The following is a 20,085-nucleotide window of genomic DNA, read 5'->3' as shown; positions in this document are numbered from 1 at the left end:
TACAGTAATTTTGTATTTTGATTTTTTTAAACAAAATAAATGTAAAAAAAGCTGTGAAAGAAATGAAAACTTTTATTAATTATAACCTTATTAAATGTAACAGTATTGTTACACTGTTACAAAAATATTTTAAAATAAATGCTGTTCTTTTGAACTTTTTATTCATCAGTGTATCATGAAAAAAAGGTTTATACAAACCTGTAAAGCGCTTCATTTTAATCATGAGAAGTGTTTCTTGAGGTTTTCTTGATCTGACTGATAGCGGCAAACAATGAATGTGACATTAACCTTTTCCTGAGAAATGCCATCCCACCTTGCCATACACATGCTTATATAAACTAAACCCATACCCTGAAATAATTTGGCTTACAGTCTGCTGTGTGTGTGTGTAATCAGGTGGATGTCGTACAACAGTATTGGAGCAGAACTCTCAAACAAACGGCAACAGTGGAGGCAACAGCAAAAAAGTGGAGGTGATTGATTTGACTCTTGACAGCTCGTCTGAAGAAGAGGAAGATGAAGAACCTCCTCAGAAGAAAAGCTGCCCCTCGCTATCTAGCATCTCTCCTCAGATGGATAATGGGTACATTTCAGTAAAACCAAACAAATTATTTTCTGCTTCTTAAATATGCTTAAATGACATTCTATGGTTTGGTTTTGTGAAAGGTTAACTCAAGCTAGCTTGTTTGTTGGCTTTTTCACAGGGTACTAAATCTCCACAGACAAGCGTCTCCTGTGAGTCGAACTCCCAGCATGCCTCAGGTGGACACCAATTACATTCCCCCACCTCCTCCCCTCATTCAGGACTACCGCCACTACTACTCTACACCCACTGACCTGTCAGGTACAGCACCCAAACATCAGTAGGAGCCCGTTTAATGTGGAAAATGTGCTTGTTTAAGCTTCAACATTTGTGCTGATTTATCTGTTACCTCTACCTGTTACAGATCTCAACTTTTTTCCTTTTTTACAAGGAGAGAATCATCAGGTACCAATCCAAACTTTTTTTGATGTAACTTGTTGTAGCCACTTCAGTGACCATCTTCTGTTTGCCTTACTCTTTTTCTTTCTCTTCTTGCTGTCTCTCCAGCACTACAACATGGTGATGGCAGCAGCCGCATCAGCCTCTGAAGATCACGACCTCCTCCTGAGTCGTTTTCTCCCGTACGGCTCGTCCCAGCTCTTCCTGGACCCTCCCTCTACCCCTGTAAACAACAACCTCCCTCCCATGAACGTCAATGGCAGCAGCACCGGCAGTAGCCTGGTGTCCTCCAACAGCCTGCGGGAAAGCCTCGGACATCCACCTGCCCCACGCCCCACCTCCGAATTGGCCCCCACGTCTGCCATCTACGGTCCCATCCCAGACGTCATCTCTTTAGACTGACCCAGGGACCGAAACTGACTGAAGAGACTTCCAAACATTGGGAAGAAAACAGGACAATACAGGATGACTGAAGGGTGTTTTTGTAAACGATGATAATCGTTGCCGTGTACAGAGAACAAATATATTTTTTGTTTTACTTTTGTATATACGTATCTATCTAATGTATATGTACACTTGAAAGAGTTTTTGTTTGTCACCTCTGGCTTGCTAAAATTACTTTAGATTTTGTCTCATGGGAGACTGACGCCCTTATTCCTTCACAGCTTTTTTTTTAACAGCCTCTTCAATGTAATATGAACACTTTTTATATCACTGACCCATCATATTCTGTAATGGTCTATATTTTGTCTGATTCCACAGGGCACAATGGCTGCGATCGGACCGTCTGCCGGACTCTTGGTTCAGCAAAACTTGTCTTCGGCAATCCATAACATTTGCCCTAAACGTGCAGGATTGTTTTATATAATGCTTTTAAAGGGAAGGTTCACCCAAAAATGAACATTCTGTCATCGTTTACACACCCTCATTAAGTATATTCTTCTGTGGAACACAAAAGAAGATATTTTCATTGTTTTATTTCCCCCATACAATGAAAGTCGGTGGGGTCCAGTGTTGTTTTAGACCCCATTAAAACCCTCTTTTGTGTTGCACAGAAGAAAGTCGTACAGGTTTGAAAGAGTAAATGATGCCTAGATCATTTCTTGATGAACACTTCCTTTATTTTGATGGGCCGTTAAGAAGCATTCCTTTACATTCAGGTTAACAACTGGAAGTAATAGCGTTGTTACAGATGGCCAATGTCTGACCTCATGATTCTTATGTGAAATCTAATTCATGACTGTTTTTAAAACGATGTAATTCTCTAACAATTTTGCATCCATATTTTCTTGCTCAATGCCAAAATAACACTGTTTAGTGTTTATGATTCTAGAGTGAGAGCTTGTGAGTTCAGTGAACTTAAATGTACACTTTGTGTGGAAAGTAAGGATTTACTTTTTTTTTTTTGGGGCTACCATGCTTAATGTTGATGGTTCAATAATTTTTTTCTTTCTCCTTTCCTACCGTCCCTCTCTAATTGAATTTTTCAGAAGGAATGATTTGTTTGGAGGTTCTGCAGTGGGTAGATGGTGAGGTTACGATGTCCTTAGTGTTGGCGGGAAACTTCTCACAGGTGTCAAGCAGTGACTGAGGTCTCTGTTCAGTTGTCGTCTGTTAGGTCATCTGTGTTTGGTACTGTACAGGAAAACTAAAGCCACTCATCGTTTCTACTGTTTTGTCATGTGTGCCTTGTGCGAGTGTGTTTTGTGCATGAAAGACTGGACCTGTTATTGTGTGTGTGTGTGTGTGTGTGTGTGTGTGTGTGTGTGCGTGTGTGTTTGCTGGTGTGGCTCTCTCAGTGTGTTGACCAGACCTCCTTTCAAAGCCTAATTGGGTTTGGGACTGGGGTAATTGCATGTGGCAGAATCTAGCTATCGCGTTTTGTTGTTTCCTTTGACCTCTAAACCTCTTTTTATCCTACGTTTCTTCCAAAGTATTAGATGTTTATCAGTTGATTTATTTCTTGGCTCTAGGATTGGTTTGGAATATAATTGGTTAAGTAATTAATGAGATAAGAATGACGGAGACAAAAATACATATGCTGTTGTTGCAAAATTCTTAAAACCAAATCTCTAGCAGTGTTAATGTGTGACACTTTATTTAAACAAGTAAATTTGGACAGTTCTTGTCTTTTAATTCGGTGTGTCTGTCTCATGCCATTGTGTATTTGACAATATTTGTTTGCTAGGATACACAGATAAGGTTCAGTGACAAACACAATACAAGTTTTCATTAATACATTAAAGGGATAGGTTGTGTGTGTATGAATGTGCGTATGAAAGCATGTGTGCATGTTTTGGTTTTTGATGGAAGGCAAACATTGTGCAAACTTGGATGGTCCAGTGATGTGCATTTATGTGTTAAAAGTTGGATTCGCAACCTCATAACAAACGTATTAATATAATTTAGATGCTGAACTGTGTTATGAATGGACTTCGTGTCAAAGTCCAAGTTTATTTTATTTTCCATTTCAGTTAGCTGGCATCTATGTTCACTGCCTTAAATTTCATCCACTCTGTGTCTATGTGGCATGTTTTATGAAAAGAAAAAAAGAAAAAGATTTTTAAGACGTGGAAGACCTATTGTACAGTAGACCAATGTCAGTTTGTATAAAGTACTAAGTGAAAAAAATATTTATTACATGCATTGAAAGAAATTGTTTACCTATTGAATGTTACATGTTTATGTAGAGACATTTAGATGTAATAAAATGCATTGAGTTAACTGGCTTTTGTCTTGATTAAAAAAAAAAAAAAGAGCTGATGTGTATACAATACTATATTTCTTAGTACATTTAAGAATTTGGATATTACAGTCCTTTACATTTGTGCTGAATAGCTCAGCTTTGTTTTTTGTTGTTGTGTTTTTTTTTTTACCTTGCGGTAACTCACAATGCAAGATGGACATAACCCATTTGAGTTGAATGGCATACTCCTCGGTGATAAAGGTCAGACAAGCCTGAATCGATCTGTGGAAAGGTGACGATACTAAATTGAGAAATAACCAGGTGCCTGTTAATATTTAAGAAATAATTACAACACTGTTTCTGGGTCAGCAAGCTTTAACCTATTCTCGATTCACACAGACCTTATTTAAGATTATATTGAATGTTTCTTTTTTTTTTTTTTTTAGTAAACCGTTTTCATTTTATGCTATATCTTAAAGCACAACTCTCCATTAGGTAGTCATTAATGAATGATAACCCACAAACAAAGAGTCCAAACAACTATTTCTCATAAAATATGGATAAGTTATGGTTTCTCTCAATTTTGTTCTGTAGCCCACCAGTCATTTTGATTACACATGGTGTTTCAAAGCCATGAACATTGTAAATCACAAAGAAAATCTTTTCTACCTTTAAAATAAATCCTAAAATAAGGTGCGTAGATTTCTGTGATCCCTCCAGTTGTCTCATGCAATAATGCTCCTGCGACAACTGTCATATTAGAAACTGTAATTAGGCTGTAATATAACATACTGTAATGTGACAGTCAACTTCAGCAACTTGACAAAAGCCTTGAGAAAAACTTGTGTATATTTAAATGTGAACAGCAGATGGCAGTGAAAACTTACCAAGATGGCAAGATCCACCTGCTCTTGACTTCAGCCAATATCTTGAACTGTGTATTAAAAGCTATTTAGTCATGATTCTTCATGAGGTTATTACCATTTAATTCCCGTAGATTTATAAGTATGTGCTATAGGTAAAATAGATTGTTTAAGACTGACATAACCTATTTTGTCTGGATAAATATGATAGAATGTATAATATTTACATAACAAGATATAAATATTAAATGGACAGCTGTTAAATTGTGAAGTATTTCTTTGTCTGTTACACACACACACATATACATTTTGATATATATTCTATAACTGATCACTGAACCAAGCAGAAATAGATTTGGATGTGTACTTTGGGATGACTGTCCTGAAGGAAAGTCCATTGATCATCAGCTTCAGTCTTTGCACCAAATGCATCACAGTTCTTGTCAAAATGGCCTGATACTTCAAAGAATCCATGATGTCCTTCATACAGTCATGATTTCCACCTCCTTCTACAGTAAAGAAACCCTATGACAGGACTGATACACCTCCAAGTTTGAGGATGGAGATGGTGCTCTTCTGCTTATGAGCTTTGCCTTTTTTTGCAGCAGAAATACTGCTGATCCATGGGTCCAAAAAGCTCCAGTTTGGAGTTTGGTCTCCATAAGATGTCTCAACGTGAAGGCCAACTGTGTATATATATATATATATATATATATATATATATAAAGAAATGTAAAGTCTTAGACTGCCCAAATCAATCTCCAGATTTAAATCCGATTTAACATTAATTTCACCATGCAGCTGAAGAGGAGACTAAAGATAGAAACTCCTCAAAACAATCAAGAGTTGGAATTGGCTGCATTAAAGGCTGGAAAAAAGCATTTCAACGCATAAGACCAAGAGTCGGGTGATGTCTATGTGTTTCAGACTCACTGCTCTGATTGCATGCAAGGGATCTGCAACTAAATATTAGCTTTTAATCTTTTACATCTGCCATAAATTCAACTTTTCCAATACTTATGCTCACATCAAATAGTGGGATGAACTCTAAAAGTGCTGTCCTTTTTATCTGATAAAACATGTATATGTCGAAAAAACTAATAATAAAATGTGACATTCTGCAGTTTTGTCGCATAATCATCTTTTAATAATATATTCGAATGTCTAGACTCCACAGCAGAGAAAGCTATTTTGTCTTTACTGTTCTAACAAGTATGGAGGGCATATATATATAAACTAAATAATTTTTTTAATTTAATATATATTAATGTATGTTATTTCATATTGGTATGCAACCAAAAACTACAGCAAACGCGAGGGACACCCCAAAGTTTTGTAGCGGCCTATGTTTATTTGACGTCGTCCTGCCAATCAAATGGGAAGACGAATCGCTGCTCTCGATGGGCGGGGATATTTAAAAGCGCCCGATATAAATAGTAGAGCGCGCGGCGTTGTGCTCAGTAGTTTCAGAACCTCGAACTTGTCTGCAGTAGTGATGATGGATGAATGATGCTTTGCCAGTTATCATTTAGAAAGCCTTAAATTTAGTAATAAATCTGATTAAACAACAGGTAGCCTACACTAACTGGAGTACATATGAATCTATAAGTGTACATTATTTGTCTTTATGGGCAACGCTGAAATAGTGAAATCGCTGGATATAATGGGAGACAGTAATCAAAGTGGTGTCATCAATAGATCTATAAGTGATCGCGAGCGCTTTAAGAGCCTGGAAGACATTGATGTGACCGCCGACGGGAGTCCAGTGTTGAGATGCTTGATCTCCATCACCTACTCCGTGGTTTGCGTCGTAGGTCTGATTGGGAACCTGTTGGTGTTCTTCTTTATTCGCGTGAGACAAGAGAGACGCACATCTAAAATAAACTTTTTCATTCTCAATTTGGCCGTCACGGATTTTCAGTTTGTGTTGACTTTGCCTTTCTGGGCCGTGGACACGGCGCTGGACTTCAGCTGGCCGTTTGGAGACGCCATGTGTAAGATCATCCTGTCGGTGACCGTGATGAACATGTACGCGAGCGTCTTCTTCCTGACCGCGATGAGCATCACGCGGTACTGGTCAGTGGCTTCAGCTCTGAAGGACCGCAGCAGACAGAGCAGCTGCTCCATCAGGTGGGTCAGCGTCGTCCTGTGGTCCCTGGCCACCGTGGCCACCGCGCCAACATCCATCTTCTCCACAGTCACCAACGTGGCCGGCGAAAAACTTTGTTTATTGCGGTTCCCCGACGGACAGTATTGGTTGGCAGTCTATCATCTCCAGAAAATACTGATCGCTTTTATTGTGCCCATGGCAATAGTGTCCGTCAGTTATCTGCTGCTGTTGAGGCTCATCCGTCAGCGGAGCATGAAGAACAACTCAAAACGAAGAACGCAAGTCACAAAGTCCGTCACCATCGTGGTCTTGTCGTTCTTCCTCTGCTGGATGCCCAACCATGCCATAACGTTTTGGGGCGTGCTGGTGAAATTCAATGCTGTGCATTGGGATAAGTCGTACTATATCGTTCATACCTATGTGTTTCCGGTGACCGTGTGCCTGGCGCACGCGAACAGCTGTTTAAACCCATTTATTTACTGTCTTATGCGTAAAGAGTTCAGGAAAAAACTGAAGGACCTGTTTCTCCGAGTTTGAAAGCAGTAAGTGTGCGTGCATCCCGCGCTACTGAGTCCTGGGGAACAAACGGTATTCCTTGTCGAAGGGGTTATTTTACCCAAAATGTAGGCTAACTGTTAGTCATTATTTACTCAACCTCATGTTCTTCTAAGTCTGTATGACTTTATTTCTGGAGTGGAGCTCAAAAGGGATGTCAGATCACAGATTTGGGACAGCATGAGGGTGAGTAGCCTAAATAAGAATAGAAGTGGTATTTTTTGGGTGAACTGACAGTACCTACAACAGTATAAGCATGGTGTACAGTTGTATTGCGTACATGTCTTTGTATTTGTTGTTCTTTGTGAAACATTATTTTAAAATAGCCCAACTTTCGATATAAAATGTGACCTTAATTTTGCTTAAAAAACAACAACAGAAAAACGCTGCATTCAGTGCACTTTAACAATTCCTCTTCCATGAAATGTTAAAAATAATAATACAGTATTGTGCACTTTATATCTCAGTTCTAGGGGTAATTGTGTGTATCTCATTGTTTCTGAGTGTTAAATTAAAATCTATTTAAATTCAATTACAAACTGACTTTAATAAAGACAGAATATATAAGAGACCATCCATGTTTCTGAGGATTATGTCTGGGCAAATATAAGGCTTTGGGTCACATTTCCAGTTTTTCAAACACATTGTTTTAAACCCTCTTAAATCTTTGTGAATTTCATCCTCCGAAATTAAATTCCAGCGTCATTATTTTGCTATAGCCTTTGGGTAACAAGTGAACATATTAAAACCACACTGAGCCTGTTAGATTTAAACCTAAAGGCTAAACTGTGTTTTCAGGAAAAGGTTATTTTGCATAAAAGTGAGACCAGGGCAGGTTAGAATATTATTTGTTGCCAAAAACCTTGGCTTGATATTGTAGGATATTACCTTTGATGTTTTTGCTGTTTTTTAAATTATTTTGTATAGTTATAAGCTGAAAAGCATATAATAAGATGTTCAATGGCAAACTCCATTTTGACAACTTACCATACATGCTATTGGTCAATGAACAGTGCATTTGTTAAATGAACATTATTTATTTATTTATCTATCTGGGCAATAAGACTTAGATTCAATAGCATTTTGCAGTTAGGATTTGACAATACAAAATAAACCTACCCTAAGTAATATAATTTGTAAATAAAATAGTGTCACTAGCCCTACATTATATTATAAGCCATTTACAATTATACAAAAAAACAAAAAAACAAACAAACAAAAAAAAAAACACACTTTCTGAACACCATCAGTTAATTTTGAGCAAAAGCCAAAGTAAAAGTTTCGGTCCAATCTGCTGATTGTCCTTTTCTCTCGCACTCACTGATTGACAACACGCTTTCTGAATTTCCCTCTCACAGTGCTTCCCTGTCAGTCTTGTGTCATTCTCAAATTCAGTTAGGATTACTGACAGACACTCACACAAGCTTGCAGCCAAGATACTACCATCCACCCTGATCAGAGCTTTGTGAATCAAAGCATTCAGGAATATATCAAGCAAAGCTAGATAGGCAGAAATATGTTTCATTTAGTCAGGCGAAGGGCATATCAGTCTCTTTGCACACATCCAAGCGTGTTCTTCTATCCAGTAGAAATGACAGCTCTGCGGCATGCAGTTAATTACCCAGAAAGGGGCGATCAGGTTCATAACTGAGAATGCTTAACGTCTTGTTAAATTGCGGTTGCTTTAAATCACTTACATAGTGAGCTAATGATGGTCATTTGCAGGCAATTTGGAAGATTTGAAAAGAGTACATCTGCTGCTGTTTACCGTCACGCTCACACAGGAGCCTTTTAATGGACAACTAGCAGAGAAGTGATGCTCTTGATGATGTTCTGTTGGTTATGATACGTCACACTCCCGTGCTTAGTCAGTAGAGGTCAGTGGACTGTGAGGAACAGTCTGGGCTGCAGTCAGTCTGTTTTGGATGCAAATATTTTCCCTCCGAAGACCAAACCAAAAGTATCCTTTAAAAACTAAGCAGTAGGTACAATTATGGCACCTATAACTTTTATGTGTGCACTTAAATGTCATTTGAATAATATTTGTTTGTCTACATACCTAGAAATAGAAATCAAAACTAAGAGAATTCTGCATGTGTACTGTTTGTGTACAAAAGCAGCCCATTTGTTTTGACCAGTACCATTATTGCTGCTGCTACTATGACAAACTTTTCATATAGTTATTTTGCCTTTTTCATGAGATGTGGACACATATGTGGAGGTATGAATTTGACTGCCTTCCCTTGAAATGAGTGCCGTGTAGATGCAAATTCACCGGTTTGCCCATGGATGTTTGTCAATTTTACAGAACTCACTTTGGTCTCCTGCTGGGTGTGCTAATATAATCAGATCCCACACTGCTAACAGGATGTCTTGTGGAGACATGGTTTCCTATTACTGAGTGGGTTAGGAGTTACAGTACATTATACAAGTCACTTCCTAATGCACATCATCAAATCAACGTATTCCCATTATGATCTAGATAAGAATTTCATCGCATTGGAATTTAATTGGTCTTTTTTGATGTGTGTATTCTACCCACAGTGTTTCAGTATATTTCTCTCCACCCCTGTATGTATTCAGTTACAATATAATCCAAAAAGTAGAAGTGAATGTACTGCATTGCATGTGTTATAATAGACTTGCTTTTTATTTTTGAACAGTTATTTATTTCTGTTGAAATTAATTTTTATTATCAGTCTAATTAATGATAATTGTTTGACCTTTTCAAATGAAAAGTAGAATCTATTTAATCATGTGTGTTTTATTTTTATCTTTGTAATGAGACTTCAAAGTCTAAAAGTTTATAGAATTCTTAGGACAGGTCTTCAAAATCTAGTCATATTTTCTGTCTAACAACATCGTCCATTGTGGTTTATGGAAATAACATCCATTAAGAATTTATTTTAAACAGTTAAGAGAATATTTAAGCTTAGGCTATGTTTGCACAGGCAAATGAAAGTTGTGTTTGATGTTTTTGAATGAACACACATTAGATCCTCTCTTACTGTCCAGTGATAAAGACTTCATAAACCTCATTCAGGGTATTTGATCAGTGTCTGTGCATTCTCTGAATTTAACCCATGACCTTGGTGATACTAGTACCAGGTTCAGCCAGTTGAGCTACAGTATATGACCAGCATTCATATATTCTGCATCTATCTGTATGTTTATGCTCTACTGTTTGTGTTATCTGTATGCACCAAGGGTCTGAGAGTAACGCAATTTCATGTGCTGTACATGTGGAAGAATTGACTAAAAAAAAGAAAACTTGACTTGACTTGATATGTCATGCTTGTTTATAAGACTGTCTCAGACAAGAAAATCCTTTAGTGCTTTACTCAGCCTTGTGAACTTGCCCTCTTGATCTCATCCCCGTCCTCTCTCCACTGAGAGATCTCTGGTATTGATCTTACTTCTTATGTCAACACATCAAGTAGTGGAACTGTAGGACACTGAAAAAAACAAACAACAATGGTGCAGGATTAACTTTAAAACATTTTTTCACTCTGAAACTGCTAGAGCTTTCCACAAACAGTTACGAAGAATCAGCAGGTAACTGTGGAATAAACATCACATTTGGAAGTAGATAAGATTGAATTTTTTGTCTTGTATTTACAATTTCAAAATAATCATGAAACAATTTCCCCTTTTCTCGACTACAGCTGCGAAATGACATTACGCTTTACATCTAAACATCTCCCCTTCTGTTCCTGCATGTGCAATCTCAAAAAGCCTGCGTGACAGCTTAAACTTGACAAGAGTGAATTATTCTTCCTTCCAGCTAACAACTACCCCGACAAATTTCTCACTACCAGCTGAAGGTCGCACAGATGTTGCCTACAGGAGTGTGGAAACATTAGTGTCATCCTTCATGACAAGCCCTTATTTGTGAAAATGAATGCCCCGTTGGTTCATGGTTTAAAAGTAAGAAAAAATAGATTTTTTTTCTTGACCATTACTCTGATAAATTCTTTGCCCTGACTCAAGTGATTGAAATGTGATTTCCTCGTAAAGTAGCCTACATAAATAGATGATACAGTACATCAACATTAATTCATTAAGTCATTATTTTATATTATGGTATTCATCCGATTTTGTCCTGTTAATATTGATACAACAGTAATTTGTCCAGAAAACAAAATTTGGCAGAGAGAAAGTCAGATTTCCTGCTGAATAACTGTACAAGGTTGACCTGAGAGCTTATACAAGGACAACCAGGGCTCTTCCTCTAAATCTTTCACTTTCACTTCCTGGACAAACTCTATGGTAACCAAGCATAGAAAAAAATAGAAAGTTTGATTTCCAATATTTCAATGTATATAGGCTAGATAAATAAATTTATTCAGATGTGCCAAACAAAGAGGTATTCAATAGGCAAACGTAAAATAAAATTAATTCATTAATTAATCCACTCATTTGTTTTTTGACAGAATATAGGCCTATAGTCTTGTTCAGTGTTCCATATTTTACATTTAAAAGACACTATTCGAACAGAATCTCAAACGCCTCACACCAGTTTCTTCAACAGAATTTTCCAGAAGGCCAGAAGGGGGCAACACGTCTCTTGAATGGCATAAATATAACCAATGATAGACATGTATTCTGATTTCTTCAGAAATAAAAGGTTTCCTACGAACCATTTTTTTGGTATTGTAAATTGTAGCGCCGAGTTTCATTTAGGGTTATTGTTTAACACCAGCGATGTAATGCAAATTCGCATTTCAGACTGTTTTTGAGTTATAAATGAAAATATCATTATCATCATACATACTAGCGTAGTAATCAGAATAATGAAATCCACTGTAAAATATAAAGGTTACCTTTTTCGTACGTAACCTATCAGTTTTCTTTTCTGGCTCCACCCAAAGCAATTCAGGTGTTGTTATCAAATAAATATTCTTCACATAACTCTCTCGCTTGAGACAAAGTTTTTTATTTTTATTTTTTATTTAAACAGTTAGAACAAAACAATAATTGTCAAATAACAAAAACAGAGAAAGAGAACATTACAACAACATAATACAAAAAAAGTTCGCTTGAGACAAAGTCCAGCCCTTTTCCAGGTAAGGATGACGTCAGGCGCACAACAGCATCTCCAGTTGTTCGCAGCTACAATATTTCAAACACTGCTGGGACCACGAGGAAGTCCCGCCCCCTCTAACGTCTGATTGGCTCGAGCGTGATTTATTCTACTATCCCTCACTACCATTGGACTGCAGCGTTGTCGGTAAGGAAACGGGTCCAGAAAAGCCTGCTGGTGTTTCGCGTCAGGTGAAACTCGCAGTGTGTTGTCAGACGTTAAAAGTTGTTTTTGCGCAGTCAAACTAAACCGTAAAACGTAACTGTTGTTGTAATTTATTCAAAAACTAACCGACACCCTACCGTTTATTTATACAACCAAAGAGAAAACATGAAGAGTTTGAAGTATCGACTGAAAAAGCATGAAGTTACCATCACAGTAAGTTACGAGTTTAAAACATTGGCGCTTGTTTTGTTTAATGATAACTCCTGAATATACATTGCGCAGGGTTTGTTTCTTGACGTAACTTAGTCGATAAGCTTTATGTACTTTTCGATGTGTTATTTAATCTACTGCTCGTAGTTGTTTTGTTCTCGAGAGCTTACTCAGATCATCCTGCATTAAGACAAATCTTTTGACACATAATCATGTGTCACATCCTCTAACAGGCCGGGACATGGGCACTGCTCTTTGCACTGCTTGAATTAACATGAATTTGCCCAACTTTGGGAAACGTTAAACTTGTCTCTCATTGCAGTTATACAATATTTTATTGACTGTATAAAAACGAGACCAGGGATCACTTTCTATTAGGATATCATATTGAGCTTCTGGAAATGAGTTAATAGTTTTATTTTCCTCGAGCAGAACATGGAATCCAAAAACACAAACAGCCTTAATTCAGAAGCAGCTGATCCTTGAGATATTCACCCTCCCCTCTTTTTAATTTCCATGTCAAAGAGCCTGGCACCCAGAGCAGTGTGGGAGGCTGCTTGGGGGTTAGTTATTGAAGAGCTTTTTCAAGGGTTTTGTTTTGGCTTTAAAATAAAGGGAACTTATACTGTGTAATGAAGATGATTCAGAACATCTGATGTCACGTTTGCTTCATATTTGATGATTGTATGTGCTCTCTTACTCTGTGAGATCAGTTTTGACTTGATGCCTCTGACACATGGGAAAAAAAGCGTTTCCACATGCTTTCAGAGCTGGGCTATTGTCACTGGTTGCCCTCTGACTTAACAGAACACAAAAGACCATGGGAGCACACCCTCTGTTTTTGTGACATGTCTGTAGATTCTTTCATAGGCTGGAAGAGTTTTCTCAGTTTCAGCAATCATGCATTCTTCACACACACACACGCATACACACACGCATCAGACACGCATACACATATATGTTTCAGTCTTAATCAGAATGAAGTGTTATACTGTGTGTGTGTCAAAACCATATAAAACCAGCTTTTTGGGACTGCATTAGGATTTCCTTAAATCAGACCTGGACAGTTGGTGTCTATGGTCTTAATGTAAGCACCTTATTCAGAATATCCCATGTAATGAAAATTAGTCTATATCTGATATCTTATGTTCAGACAAAGGTCATTTAAGGTCGTATTAAATATTGAAGACTGTGAAACATTTTTAGTTACTTTTTGATGTTTCTGGTATGGGATTTGTATTTCAATAATTTGAGAATTCATTTCAATTGATTTAAAAAAAATGGCAAGAGCAAGGATTTCTAGTATTTCCAGAAGATAATTTCAAAATGTGGGTATGGTGTGTATTATCATTATTTTTTCAGAAATGTAGAGATTCAGTTTTTTTTTTTTTTAAATCACTTAATATAAATGTATTTTCAAAAATGGATGAATCCTTTTTTTCTGTAGTGAAGAACCTGATGACATTGAGATTTTAATAGTACAGCCTTAACTTTGAGTTATTCATGGAAATATTTCCAAATTATTAATTAAATACAATTTTCATGACTGGATTCCAATGACTCTGTCTGTGTTTGCTGCATCATGGCAATTATAGGGCCCTAAAGGCAGAATTACATCCTCTGTCCCCATTCGCCTTCATTGTACAGAAAGCATTACAAAACGTTCATCCAAAAGCCATTTATGCTGCCAGAAACAAATAGTCAAATGGGTTTGGAATGGCATGGTGGTGATTAAACGATGACAGATTTTAATTTGGGGTGAACTGGTGATGTTTAATCATTGCAGTGCACTGCGATGTTTATGTTCTACTCAACACTGTCTTCAAAAGGATCATAGTGTGCAAGCAGTGTTGTTTCTGGCTCTTTGGAGCCCTTGAAGCATGCCTGAATTAACCTTAATTTAATTTAAATTAAAGCATGCCTGCCCTGAAACTTAATCAAGTTTTTTTAGTTGAGTGATACTTCCACAGTTTACTTTTGATAACATCTAAAGTGTGATGTCACTGATGTTTAAATGTACTAACTTGAATCTAATTGTACAGCATCTACTGCCTCTCACAATCTCTCAACAGTAGTTTTCTGTAGTACCTTCTTTACTGGTTGTATCATAAGTAACTGTCAAAGATTGTCTTTAGGATTGGCTGTTGTGTGGTGTTGAAGGAAAGATATCATGGTAAGATTACTGAAGTGGTTTGCATCACAAAAAAACATTTTAAGGGCTTCTTTGTTCTCTAGCTCTAAAGGGTGCACTGGCACCAAAAAGCAAACCAGGCCAACTGTGCAGTACTTAAACTAAGGGGTAATTCACACAAAAATGAAAATTGTTATTTACTGAACCTCATGTACAGTAGTTCCAAATTCCTAATGTGAAAGAAGATATTTTGTGTAATCTCTGCCATTCCATGCAGTGGAAGTAAATAAGCTCCAGTAACCCTTTTGGTTCCCACTGTTCTTCAAAAAATATATTTTGTGTTCCACATAAGGAAAAATGGTCTTCTGGGTTAATCAATAATTTTATTCACCCCTACTGCTTTTCTTTGATCCAAGTAATTGGGTTTATTTTGGTATTTCCATTGGCTATGTTATTCAGTCCCCCAATCTGTCGAAAATAACCAAAGTTTTATTTTCACCATCTGTAAGATGTTTTGAAAAGAATTACTCATATCTCCAGCAATATCGTGCAGCATTTATTTATTTATTTCCTGAATTGATTGGTGAAAGTACAGGAGTGTCTAAACATGGTGTTTGTGCCTGCTGTGTCTGTCTGAAAGCTTTGCTGTGTCCGTGTCTCCAGTGTCCACTGAGCCTCTCTAAAAACTTTGCTGTGTTAAGCTCAGGCCCCCAGTGTAGTGGGAAACTGACAGTGAGGATTGAAGGTTATCCTAGGATGAATAAATGGCTGGGGATTACAGGCAATGGGAATTTGTTGTAGTTGAAAGCCCTCAGGCTTATATGCACAGCTCAAAAGTCTGGAACCCGGAACCCTGTCATCAGTACATTGCAGAGCTGACGTTACTGCAATAAAATGAGTTTCCACTGAACTCAATGACTAACATGCAGTTGCAGAGTCTGTTTCCCTGTTTGTTCATCAAAGAGAATTAATTTGAGCTTTGATGTTAAATTGTGTATGTTGACGGAGAGGAAAAATTGTCCAAAAAGCAAGGTTTTAGTTTATTCAAGTGGAAAAGAAAATTACCTGATAAGCAGGTTCATTCTCAAGTACGTGATTTGCACATGGTGTCAGATTATTAGAGTCTCTTTTATATAAGAAATGTGTATTAAATAAATGTTAGCCCAAGTCTGATGGTCAACACATTTTTAATTATTTAAGAGTGTTTTCCTTTTACACATATTCAGGGTGGTCTGAAAATCTGTGTGCTGCTTTGAACATGTACATCTGGTGTCTCATCTAATCTGATTTCATTAATTCAGAAAGGCACTCATGGAGGCAGAGGATGTCTTGGACCAGTTGTGTCTTCAAGAGTTTTTGATAACAAATATGTCATTGTCATTGTTCTGTACCTGAAATAATTAAGCTGATCCACTTCAGAGAATTTGGGAGACTGATTTATGAAATGGGCTCTTTAATGCAGCTTAGATTTAAGCATTTGTATTGGCGTTTCCTGGCTGGAAATTTTGGCTCTATACTGGTTGCTAAAACCTGCTGGTCTTGAACCAGGAACAGCCATTGCCAGAGGTCTGGAGGTGCAGGATCAGGATGATCTTTTCATCAAGTTTTCAAAACAACAGTATTTCAGGACTGACTTGGGAAAAAAAAATCACCCCCAGTAAAATTTGGATTGCTCCCATTATTGTGAACAAAGCTGTCTGCACAGGAACCAGCTGACGCTGTGCACATTCAGTTAATGGACATCCCATACTTGGAGTGGTTACAATCATCCGGGTTTAAATCATGGTCTAATTGATGTGATTTTGATGCAATATTTATGTAGCAGGAGGCTGCTTGTCTAAAAGGGACATGACATTTCCCAACCAGGCGTGGAGTAGAGCCAATCACATCACACACTGGCCCAGCTAACCAATCACAGGACATTTCTTATTTCAGAAGGTGGGCCTTCATTTGATACAGGAACTATTCAGGCTGTTCATACCAGACTGAGGAGAGAAGTGTTGAAAAAAGTAAAATATGTGAAAAATAATGTTTTTCGAACAACCTACTATGATATGAGAGCATGTCCACACCCCCAAAACAAAATCAAGACGTTGTAAAAGAGCATAATAGGACTCCTTGACTCCTTTAACTTTTCTATTTCTATATTATTCTATTTCTATAAACATTACAGTATGTTAGTTTATTTCTGTGAGGTTTATTTATGTCTTCTGATTATCAATCTGCTTGATTTAAATCAAAATCAAATTACTTGGACCAAATAAATCAAAGACTACTACTATGCTACACTTTTCAGTTTCAAAAAATTGACAGCTTTGTTGATTTAATAATAAACTTTTGAGAATTTTTGTGAATTAAATTTGGAGAAACTTTATAAACTTGCTGAGTTTGTACTTCATTTGCTCATTTGAAAATGGAAGAAGCCATTTGAGGCAAATATTTAATGCCATTTGATCACTGATCTTAAACTGCAGGGCTTATCAGCAAGTTTTTAGTTATATGCAGGATTTATGTGGCTCTTCCTCATTCCTCATTCCGTTTTTGCTGAAGTCATCCAGAGGATGGTTGGATAAAGAGAGAGAGGAATGTGCTGGTATGTTTACCAGATGTTACCCAGTTGTATGATTGTTGTAAACAGCATAACATCTGGCACGTTTTCTTATCACCCCCTATTTTAATAAATGTTCACTCCTCCCTTCCACTCTATTGGAAACTGTATCTTCTTATCTGTCCCATTCTCATTCTCTTGGGAAGGTCCTGAAAGGACATGAGGCATTTCTTGCCTCACCCTGTCTGAGATCACCTTACACAACCAAAACAGCCTTTTTTTCTGCCAGAGGAGAGGAGACTTGTTTCAATTTGTATGCTTCTGAAACTTGCAAGGAGAGGAGAAATCGTAGATGTAGTGTTCACTAATAAAGTGTATAAATAACAGGGTCATTAAGAAGTAACATTTTTTTTCTTGAATTTGTGTGTTATGTGTTTAAAGCCCTCAGTATAGCACTTTTAATTGACAAAAAATGTGTGTTTAGTTTATATTCTAAATCTGTATTTTTGTCAGCCAGAACTGTTATTTTCTAAGAGCTTTAGAAGTAGTTTTGCTTGCTAAGCAGTAAAGCAGCTGTTTTTCTGTTTCGGCCATTTTCCTCTGCTTGCCCACACTTGTCTTATACAGTAAGTGAGTTCAAAACATGTACAAACAACACGCTTCCATGACTTTGATGTATGATTTAGAGCCCTTAGTAAGGCAGGGACCCTCCTTTCTCTTTCTTCATCCCCCAGAGTGTTCTCGGATAGCAGTAGGCTATGTTCATTTGTAGACATGAGGCTAAAGGAAATATCTTTGCCTTTTTTGTCTTTGTATTTACTAGACACTCATCCCATTGTCCATACTTCTCCTGTTTTCTACCTGGCTCTTTTCCCAGAAAACCCATAGAAACCTTGAGTGTCCATATCACATGACATCATTTTGAGATTTAAGGAATTCCTGGTATTTGGCCTTTCACATATTCAGTTTCACTTGGGTCCTCCTAACGTTCATAAATGTCCCCAAATTCTCATAAAGGCCTAACGTCAGAAACAAGAAAACATAATGGATAAGATTCGGGGAACTGCATTAATGTTGAAGATCTATATTTGTGTTGGTGTTTACTATGTTCATTTGCAAGCTTTTAATGACTCACTGTAAGAATCCTGTTTTAATGTATTTTTAATTAATAGAAATGTAAAAAAACAAACTGCAGAAAATAGCACGTCGTTGACATGTATAGTTATTGCCATACACTTAATGTTTCAACATAAAGCAACCGTTGTAGCTGTTCAAAAATGTGATAATACCTTTTATTCTTCTTTTTTTTTTTTTTTGATAATCTGCAACAGAAAACCCTTTAGTTCCAGCTCAGGAGCTGGAGAGATGGATAATGAATGAAATGTGTTGCTGCATATTGATCGTGTGGAATGTACTTGGCAAACAAGAGGCTGCAGTCCTACGTGAAGAGACACTATTCATTGTGTTGATGAATACCTAAGAGAGATAATCTCAGATTACTCATTAATTATGGGCTATTTGACCAGGTATCCAACTATACCACCCCATATTGCGTTGAGATTAGTTTTTTTAGTTTTTAATTTTTAACCAAGTCTTTGTGATAAGGCTATTTTGTTATGTTGAGAAAAGTGTTCATAGAATTTGCATTTATCATTCATTGATTGTATTCATAATCTGATTAAATACATTTTTAGAACATGATTTCAATATTAAAACCAAGTGTATTTGAGGTCTTTTGTGAAACATTTGAGATTGATCTGTTTTATGAGTTTAGGTGTACTGTTTTTGGAGAGAAGCATACTATGACCATGGCTCTCCAAACACTGTCTGACAGCTCGTGGTTTTGTGTGGCTCTGGTACTGCTGACCTCATCGCGCACACACACACACACACACACACACACACACACAACTCAGTGCTGAACCACAGCCACAACAACTTTGACTGCAGTTGTGTTGGGTCACAGTGATCAGAAGTGAAGAAACCTGACGAAACTCAGACAGCTCCACTAAATCATTTACTATCTTACTTCGTAGGAGCATAGAAGCAAATTTTATTTGTCTTCACATTGGATGTTTATTTGATCAAATCAGCAGTAGTTTGGAAATGTAAGGTGTTTGGACTGCCTCCTAGAGGAGAGATGTGGCACTGGCACTGCTCTCATGTAGACCTTTTTCTGTTTAAATGGAAAAATGTGCTCTGTTTTTTTGGTCCACTTTTCTTACCACTAGGTTTATTGTCTACTAATCCCTCCCCATGAGGAAGTGAATTCATGGCCCATTGTTTTGTCAGCATAACTCTTTCAGGTTTTACTTGAGTTTCTGCTCTGCTCCATAATAAAATATCTGCTGTTAAACCAGCTGTCTTCCCCCTCTGATATTAATACCACCTTGATTAATGTTAACTTGAAACAATGTTTCATGATAAATAAATGATAGTTCATCAATTTTTTTTTTAATTCTGCTCATTCTTATGTTTTTCTACTCCTGATATAAAAAGAGATATTCTGAAGAAGGGTCTTTTGCATATTAAGGTTTGGAATGAGCATTTTCTTTTTTTGACTGAACTATGTCGTACTTTTAATATGTAACATAGGCAAAGGGCCAATGCTTTATTTCCTTTCTTTTTTTTTTTTTTTTTTGTCTTGTCAAATGTCTTGCAGTGCCTTAAGGAGGTCTACCATACTAGATAGAGCTACTAATACAAAGAATGCCTTTTTTTCCCTCCCAAGTAGGGAAGAATTTAGTGGGCA

The 20,085-nt window shown here is 37.1% G+C and overlaps 3 protein-coding genes across 5 annotated transcripts in view; all 3 read left to right on the top strand.

Moving 5' to 3' along the window:
- Positions 1–3,706, top strand: part of pias1a (protein inhibitor of activated STAT, 1a) — a 39,343-nt gene extending 35,637 nt beyond the window's left edge. For all 3 annotated transcript variants that reach the window (XM_026267488.1, XM_026267487.1, XM_026267489.1), the window contains exons 11-14: positions 397–583; positions 705–844; positions 948–988; positions 1,091–3,706. In XM_026267488.1, coding sequence (XP_026123273.1) covers positions 397–583; positions 705–844; positions 948–988; positions 1,091–1,384 — 662 coding nt within the window. In that variant the 3' untranslated portion in view covers positions 1,385–3,706. The remainder of the gene's footprint in view (positions 1–396; positions 584–704; positions 845–947; positions 989–1,090) is intronic.
- A 2,304-nt stretch (positions 3,707–6,010) lies between these two features.
- Positions 6,011–8,620, top strand: rxfp3.3a1 (relaxin family peptide receptor 3.3a1). Its single transcript, XM_026267486.1, has one exon. The coding sequence runs from the start codon at positions 6,159–6,161 to the stop codon at positions 7,176–7,178; it is 1,020 nt and encodes a 339-aa protein (XP_026123271.1). The 5' UTR covers positions 6,011–6,158; the 3' UTR covers positions 7,179–8,620.
- Positions 8,621–12,431: 3,811 nt separating this feature from the next.
- The window catches only part of LOC113106003 (uveal autoantigen with coiled-coil domains and ankyrin repeats protein-like), a 37,420-nt gene continuing 29,766 nt past the window's right edge, over positions 12,432–20,085 (top strand). Inside the window, exon 1 of the mRNA XM_026267484.1 lies at positions 12,432–12,657. Coding sequence (XP_026123269.1) covers positions 12,610–12,657 — 48 coding nt within the window. The 5' untranslated portion in view covers positions 12,432–12,609. The remainder of the gene's footprint in view (positions 12,658–20,085) is intronic.

The sequence above is a fragment of the Carassius auratus genome, chromosome 7 (genome assembly GCF_003368295.1).
Source record: "Carassius auratus strain Wakin chromosome 7, ASM336829v1, whole genome shotgun sequence".
Lineage (NCBI taxonomy): Eukaryota > Metazoa > Chordata > Actinopteri > Cypriniformes > Cyprinidae > Carassius > Carassius auratus.
The sequence above is the reverse complement of the archived record's forward strand: the minus strand, read 5'-3'. Positions and strand labels throughout refer to the sequence as shown.